Source organism: Odontesthes bonariensis, chromosome 16 (genome assembly GCF_027942865.1).
Source record: "Odontesthes bonariensis isolate fOdoBon6 chromosome 16, fOdoBon6.hap1, whole genome shotgun sequence".
In the NCBI taxonomy this organism is placed as follows: Eukaryota; Metazoa; Chordata; class Actinopteri; order Atheriniformes; family Atherinopsidae; genus Odontesthes; species Odontesthes bonariensis.
Genome location: NC_134521.1, coordinates 20235847 through 20244581, shown reverse-complemented (window position 1 = coordinate 20244581; position 8735 = coordinate 20235847). Strand labels below are relative to the sequence as shown.

The following is an 8735-nucleotide window of genomic DNA, read 5'->3' as shown; positions in this document are numbered from 1 at the left end:
AGGTAGAGGGGGTTTGTCTGTCCGCACTCACACCTTTTTGGTGTTCCAATGACTTAACATGTGCTGAAGTGGTAAGCAATGCACCATAGAGGGACTATCACAAAGTCAGAATTTGCAGCAAAACTCTTTCACCCTTAGGCACAGCTGGTCGTCATCGTCTCATCAGTGGATCTACCCTGGTTGAAAGTGCGCTCGTTACCAGATCATTTAGTTTCTCTCAGTGAAAGAACCTGTCATCTACTTAGTGTAACAGACAGAGAGACAGTACAAAGCAGCAGATGGACAGAGAAACTGAGCCGAGTGTCAAGGTCAAAGATATTCTTGTGCTTGGAGACAGAGCCATATCTAAAATAAACATAAACAGAATGGTTACATGCAGCTGCCCAAGTGCCACTGTCTCTGACATCACAAGATTACTACCTGAGGTACTGGCAAAACACCAAGGGGTGAAACAGCTGATTGTGCACGTGGGTGCAGTGGACATCAGAGAGAATCAGTCTCTAATCTTAAAAAAAGACTTTAAGAAACTGTTTGAGTCTTGATAAAGTGGCGATACCAATGTTCATAAGTGGACCTCTCCCAAACATCAACAGGAGGATCAACAAATTCAGCCGGCTGCTTCAGTTGAACACATGGCTGTCCAAAGTCTGTGAGTCCACAGGACTGCATTTCATTGAGAACTTTAATCTTTTCTGGCAAAGAGATGATCTGTTTCAAAGAAAAGGCCCACACCTGAACAGAGGTGGAGTGAGACGACTGACGGATAATCTCCTCCACGCTCTGAGGCATCAGAAGGGGCCAGGGCCAGGACCAGGACCAGGACCAGGACCAGGACCAGGTCCTGTGCTGCCGCAGAGAGAAGACGAGCCAGAGAAGAGCTCCTGCCTCGCCACCCAAGGACCCAGCAAAGGATTCAGCCACAGCAGCCACAGCAGCACCTCCAGCATCCCGAACACAGGATTCAGCAGCTCCACCATCGCCTTCACCACGGGCCTCACCACAGGCCTGGGACCCACCTGCTGCATCTACACCCTCCAGAGATGTTTCACCATCGTTCTCTTCTCCACTGTCACCCAGGAGATTTCCTGATCACCTTGAAACATGGCAAGATCAATAATTCTATCCTCAAAGAAGCATCGAGCCCCTCTCCCTCCTCAGCCTACTCCACCGACCAAAGCCCCCCCAGCTTGGTCCCCACCACCAGTGCCCACAGCTGTCATTTCCAACGGCGTCAATGCTGTAATCTAGGACGCTAAGGGCCTCTGTGTTGGTAAACACCATCACAGCCAGATGTCCAAGGATGGAGTGAAGAGAGGGACAATCAGACTGTCCAATATGTTTTTTGGAATGATTTTATTGCCTTATTGTGATTTTATGTAGCTGTAAAGCACTTTGAATTGCCTTGTGTACGAATTGTGCTCTACAAATAAAATTGCCTTGCCTTGCCTTACTTTAGCTATTTCCTGACATCAAACACACTTAAAGCAACACTGAATTTAACTTAGTATTACAAACGTAGACAGCAAAGCCCGGGTTTTGAAGGGCTAATATGTGGTGGAATTCCAACATTATTTTTGGACGGAGAGTGAACCAGTCAGTTGGTTGTTACGTTTACATATCTGTGGTGTTGTGTTTTAAAAACTCCCAACATGACTGTGCCTAAAAGAGGAGTCAGGACCAACTTGAGGCCAAACGAAACACAAGGAAAATCAAGGTGTTTGAGAATAAAACGACCAGTCAAGCATTTGTCTACATGTCTGAGTGTTCCTGTGAGAGCTCCAGTGAAGAACTGCATGGTTCCTCTAAGATTAGAACATATTTCAAAGGTTACTGGGTACTACAGATATCAAAATTGGCTGATCTTGTGGGAGAGGAGAGTGATGATGGGTCAGTCAACGCCCAAAAACTGGTTGGGTTGAAACAAAAAGGTGTAAATTCTTCAATGCAAACTTGCCGTGGGGAAATATAAGTAAATGCACATCTGACAAAATGCTTGACTTTTTAAAACTCAGATGTTGCCTGAAGTACCCTTGATTTTAGTAAAATAAACCATCATGAAAATAGAGAAAAAGTAACGATTCTAAAAGTTCTCATCATCCATTCTTCCATGTTATTGTTTATTTACAAATGTCAAATGATACATACACACACACACACACAGAGACAGAGCATTGAATGATCTACAGACTGTGGATGATGGTTCGGTTCTTCAGGCTCTCGACGTACTCTTTGGCCTGGTCGAAGCTCGTCCTCTCCTCGATTTTGGGCGGCACACCCTCCACCAGCTTGACAAAATAGTGACAATAAACTTTGTCCATGATGCCATACATGCCCTTTCCGTGGTATCGGATCCGCTGCAGGTACTTCCCTTTGCCGGAGAACGACTCGGCTACAGGAAAGGAGACAGGAGGGGGCAGAGTGTGATGAAGAGAGGGTGTAAGAGACAGAACAACTCATTCTATTGGAAGAGGTGCCCTTGAATGAAAACAGATCAAACTAAAAAAAAGATGGAGTTTAGGCTTATCGTGGTAGCAACTCCACATGAATCACTCACTTTGTACAGCATCAGAACTCAAATCTACTGCTTTAAGATAAACCTGTTTCTCCTCTCAGCCACAATCATCCTTCCCACTTTTAATTTGTTTTCTTGCTTTTTTTTTTTGCACAGGCTGACAGCAGGTGGTGACTAATGTGAAATGTCTAAAATGTTTTGGGGAGATTAAGTCTTTCCACCTGAGAGAAACTTTAACTTGGTTGAAACATGTTCCAACTTGGGATTGCTCCATTATTAGAAACACACTGACAGTTTCATCCAGCCCCACAAAAGAAGTTTTTTCAACGTTGCCTTGCTGCATATTTTAGAGTGAGACACTGAGGAATAATAAACACCATTATAATGCATCAGCAAACTACACTGAGTTTGTTAAAACATCCTAACTGAAGGTTTTGTTGCGGTGCTGATGTGGAGTTGTTCACAAGCCCCTCAAGTGCTGCACACTCACCTACATACAGGTTGGATTTGTACTCCACATTGTGATTTTTCACTGCCATCTCTTGAGCTTCAAGGAGAACCTGAAAGAAGCAAACAAAGTGCTGAGACCTTTGTGCATAGGTTGCAGAGAGGAGGATGTTAAAATGGTGCATTATACATAACAACTCGATGGATAAATGTGCAGTGAAAGAAATAAAAAGGGAAAATTCTAATGAGGAGCTTGATTAACAATAGACTTGGGACTGCTGCTTTTAATTTCATCCAACACACATGCTGGCTAACAGATGAAAGGGATGAACATGCAGCTACAAACCTCTTTCATAATTTTCGCCCCCTTCTTGTCATTGAACTCCAGCTGTGCAATAGCTTGATCAATGCTCATCCCTCGGATCTGCAAGGAAGGAAGAGGATTAGACAAAAAAACCAAACAAATGTTTCTGCACAGCTGTCAGGCCAGCAGGGTGCTGTAGTGCCTGAGGAGGCTGCGTTTAAGCAGCAGCAAGTGGCAAACGGCAAACTATGGGTTGATAAACAAAGAAAATGTGAAAACAGCTGCTGTACATTCAACAGCCTCGAAATAATGAACGCTCGGAGGTTTGTGTAATTTCAAAATTAGGAAGCGTTTCGTCTTTCAACTTTTTGGAAAATGGATTTGAATTCAAGACTGGAAGAAAATGAGGACGTTTTAGTTATATTCCATGAGGTAAATATGATTTAAAGTTAGCTGAAATAGGAAAGTACATTACATCTAGTTTTTACCAGGTTCTAAAATTAGATACACAAAACCTTAGATGAACAAAAAGATGACCCATTACAATGTGTCAAAATTTATTCAACAAAGAAGAAATGTAGAAGCAGTGTGTGAAAAACTAAGTGAACCCTTACAGCTTCAAAATGAATTCAGAGAATAAGAAGCACCCAAGTGCTGCTGATCAATGCACTGATTAACTGATCATCAGTAAGTGTGAGCACCTCCATTAAAGCAAAAGATTAGTCAGTTTGCTGCTCTGGAGCATTCAGGTGTGTGTTAACACAATGCCAAGGAGGAAAGACATCAGCAATGATCTTAGAGAAGCAATTGTTGCTGCCCATCAATCTGGGAAGGGTCATAAGGTCATTTCCAAACTATTGGGAGTCCATCATTCTACAGAGAGAAAGATTATTCACAAGTGGAAACATTCAGGACAGCTGCCAATCTTCCCATAAGTGGACGTCCCAGCAAGTTCACCCCAAGGTCAAGAACCCAAGAGCTTCATCTCAGACTCTACAGGCCTCAGTTAGCTTGTTAAATGTTAAAGTTCATGACAGCACAATAAGAAAAAGACTGAACAAGTATGGCTCGTTTGGAAGGGTTGCAGGAGAAAGCCTCTGCTCTCTAAAAATAACATGGCAGCACAGCTCAGGTTTGTAAAGTTACATCTGAACAAACCACAAGACTTCTGGAACAATGGGCCTCATGCAAGAACATTTTCGTATTTTTATTCTAAATTTCTCTCAATTTTTTTTATAAGGTCTGTACGAACAGATTCAACAAACGCTCTTAACTTCGGAAAAAGTGTGTAAACGACCTGCGTAAATGATTAATCCCATCCGTGCGTATCTAAGTTCACGTGCACGAGGATAGTAGATTTGCATACTCCACGCCCAAAATGATACCATATTAGGATGTGCTTCCTCTCTCCTGTGCCAGGAAGTGTTGAGTGTTGAGTCATGAGAATGGCATCAAGGCGCAAAAAGAACAACTTTACGGGCTCTGAGACTGAAGTTCTGCTTTCAGAGATCCAAAAAGGAAAATCTGTCATTTTTAGCAGTGTCAGCAGTGGAATTACGGGACCTGCTAAAGCGAAGAAATGGGAAGCAATTAGGAGTGCTGTTAATACCATGTCACCGAAATGAAAAAAGAAATGGTTTGATATGAAAATGGCTTTAAAAAAAAAACGTCTCGCCCTGGGCAGGTGCTCGATGACTGCAACTAAAGCCGTGCAATCAGTTGTTGCCTCATCATGATGGCACTTTGATGGGGTGGTACATGAGGGGGGTCTTCTGGCACCACACCTTCTGGTCTGCCTGGGCTGGTTCAGGTGGAGACCCTCGTTCATGGCAATATTGTGCCATGAACGAGGTATCGAGACACACCCACCTGGCCTTCAGCTCAGTGTGCTCCACGACAGCACGGGTGCTTTGATGCGTATATGTCGTGCTCCAATTATGATTGTCAGTCCAGCCACGGCATGAAAGTCCCTCTTAATTTGTACTTGTTGGACAGCGGTGTGTGGGAATTTGATGTACCATGGGTGATAAACTGATGAGAGCTTTGATGACCAAGGGGAGCGCACGACTCATAGAGGACTGGGACACACCCGATCTGTCTCCAATCTCCCTCTGAAAGGTTCAAGTGGCCAAAAACCCAAGGGTGGTGAGGACCTGGACATGTGGTGGAATTCGGTTTGATCGGCGTGTTTTTCTCTGGAGTCGTGGCTCTAGCAAGCTGCATATTTGAAGCAGCACAGTCCTTGGGAATCTTAATCGCGATGTCAGCCATTCGTCTGTCTCCACGCGGTCTCTTCCAAGAGCCTGACGCGCTAAGGCATCCTAAAGTAGCAAGACAGCCGCTCCGCTTCCCGTTACAGATTCAAATGAACCTTCAATTAGTGCACAATTTAAGTCAAACAGAATAATGTCAGCATAATTATGGGGTATAATGTACATATTTATTTATGTTTTCTTCAAAGTAATTAAATATACAATCCATTAGTCAAGCAAACTTGATTGGAATAACAGCGGACTATTTTACGAAACTCCTACGACAGGTCTGGATCACTCGTAAATTCTGTTCGTACCTGAAAGAAAACGTAAAACACGAAAAGATTGGTGAATGCGCAAATTCTCTTAAATCACTCTTACGGACGATTTAAGAACAAATCAGTGCGTACGAACGGTTCTTGCATGAGGCCCAATGTCCTTTGGACTGACCAGACCAAAGTGGAGATGTTTGCTCATAATGCTCAGCAGCACGTTTGGAGAAAAGCAAACACAGCATATCAGCACAAACACCTCATACCAGCTGTCAAGCACGGTGGTGGAGGGCTGATGATCTGGGCTTGTTCTGCAGCCACAGGACCTGGGCACCTTGCAGTCATTGAGTCCACCATGAACTCCTCTGTTTACCAAAGTGTTCTAGAGTCAAATGTGAGGCCATCTGTCTGACAGCTAAAGCTTGGCTGAAACTGAGTCATCAACAGGACAACGATTCCAAACACAGCAGCAAATCTACAACAGAGTGTCTGAAAAAGAAAATAATCAAGGTGTTACAGTGGTCCAGTCAAAGCCCAGACCTCAGCCTGATTGAAATGCTGTGGTGGGACCTTTAGAGAGCTGTGCATGAACCAGTGCTGCAAACCTCAATGAGCTGAAGCAACTTTGGAAAGAAGAGTGGGCCAAGATTCCTCCACAACCATGTGAGAAAAATATTACTTCAACTTATTGCTGCTAAAGGAGGTTCTAAAAGCTGTTGGATCATGGGGTTCATTTAGTTTCTCATACACTGCTTCTGCGTATTGTCTAAATTTTTGTTTAAAAAAAAATCATGACACAGTGTGATATGTCATGTGTTGTTGTTCATCTGAAGTTGGATTTATCTAATCTAAAGACCTGGTAAGGACCTGTGGATTTATTAGTATGTTTTGATTGTTGAAGCCTTTCAACTAAAAAGAGGGTGAACGTTCTTTTTATATGTATGTATATATATATATATATATATATATCATCACGATTTATTTACTTGTTTCCATTGCACTTAGTTATGGTACATTTCAAAAGTTTCCATCCAGTTTTTCTTATACCCAACTAGGTCATGCACACACAGCAACAGCTGGAAGGAAATACTTTTTGGTCAGTTGCAGCCAAGAGAAGTCATTTTAATGACATCCGTCCCTGCTGGGGTTCTTACCATTTTGGCCAGGTACCACATCTTGTCTTTGCTGTACTTAATCTGCCTCCTGCAGTGGTGGATCTCCTGTGAAAAGAAGCATCAACGTGTACAGTCACTCGTAAAAAGACAAGAGCCATCTGCTGCACTGTTTCAGGAATCACAGAAACAATCTGTTCACACAAACATAAAATGCAAAATCTGTTTCTCAGCACCCTGAAGGTTACACATAACCACGAAGAAAGACTCACTGCTGCTCTGCGAGGTTCATCTGGCAGCTGAGGCAGATACACTTTCAAGTTGTTCCTCTCCCAGTGTTTTGACTCCAGTGAAGTGCTGGTGTGGAGACATGAGAGCTGCGGCGACACACCACCCAGAATCTGCAACCTAGGAGGCGTAGAGGAAAAGTAAAAGGTATAGAAAAGTACAAGGGTGACGTACCACCTCAGATACTCAGATATTGAGCGCCATAATGCGACTTAAAAGTTCAAATAAAGTCTTTTAAAGATCATCCCTGGTTACATCAGTCCACAGATTAACTCAGTAATCTAAATCAACTACACAAAGGGTCTGTAATAAAATATAACTTTCTTATAAATCTACTTTGTGCAATGTCAGATCCCAAAATAGTTGTTGCAACAGAATGTTGATCTAAAAATTAGTTAACCCTTCCTTTAAATTAAAAGGCCACTCCATGAGCCAACAGTTTTTAGAACCACCTTTAGCAGCAATAACTCAAAAGTAGTCTCTTTCTCTATGATGTTTTCAGACATTATGTTGTACATTTGCTGCTGTGTTTGGGATCATTGTCCTGTTGATGACCCAGTTTCAGCCAAGCTTTAGCTGTCAGACAGATGGCCTCACATTTGACTCTTGCACATAGTGCCAAACCACATTATGTACAAATTACAACAGCATGAATCTGTCGTAAAATATACCAGCTGCAGAATGGACTCATCTGATATCCTAAACTGTAAACACCCACTGAAAAAACTTTAAAACAACAACAACAACAACAACAAATGCAATCAACTACCGAGCTGCTAAAATCATGAAGGAACTGAGGAAATTGTTATGTTCACAACAAATGGAGCAGCAGTTTGTCTGTTTCCAGAAGCTTTGTTAAAAGGGCTGTAATACGGTTGTAAACTGTCCCAAAGTTTTTCAAACTTGTTACTTTATTAAGATACAAAATTTACTTTTTTTTCTTTAACACAACAATACAGTTTCTTACTTTCTACAGGAGATAAGTTGTCTTTGTATTATTGTGAATTAAATAAATGATCTAAACGATTAGCAAATTGAATAATGGTTTTCATTTACACTCTACTAATCAATCTAAACATTAAATGGGATTATATGTTTCAATATCATACACAAACTTAATCTTGACATGTCTTAGAAATAACGTCCTTCTGCAAAGACACAGCGTCAGCTGTACAGACACATTTATTAATCAGCTTACCTTGAGTGTAACAACCCAGATATACTCCTTATAAAGCTGACACCTGAAAACAAGCATGGATCCATTAAAATAACATATGGCAAAAGCTTCAATTACACCATGAAAATGCAAACATGGTCAAATATGTTGCATTTGTCTCACCACGTCCTGTCATTGCAGTCGCCATGTTGGATTTTCACGACGTTCGCCTCTTTGCTTTATGTTAGTAACATTGACCGTGTTGTTATACAATATTAGTTTAGTCATTTCTTGGCTTCAATGAGTATAAATGTATCTAGTTTTGTTATAGGTTGTTAATTATAAGTTATCTTGAATGCAAGGTGAAATAAAATGTTAATACGCCGAAGGTC

At 41.9% G+C, this 8735-nt stretch overlaps 1 protein-coding gene across 1 annotated transcript; it reads right to left on the bottom strand.

Annotated features, from left to right (window-relative positions):
- Positions 1 to 2096: 2096 nt before the first annotated feature.
- mrpl22 (mitochondrial ribosomal protein L22) lies at positions 2097 to 8581 on the bottom strand. Its single transcript, XM_075486564.1, has 7 exons — positions 8527 to 8581; positions 8386 to 8428; positions 7172 to 7307; positions 6942 to 7007; positions 3306 to 3383; positions 3003 to 3072; positions 2097 to 2389 (listed from the first exon to the last, which is right to left on the bottom strand). Exons 1-7 carry the CDS (start codon positions 8549 to 8551, stop codon positions 2181 to 2183), a joined length of 627 nt encoding a protein of 208 aa, XP_075342679.1. The 5' UTR covers positions 8552 to 8581; the 3' UTR covers positions 2097 to 2180.
- Positions 8582 to 8735: the final 154 nt, after the last annotated feature.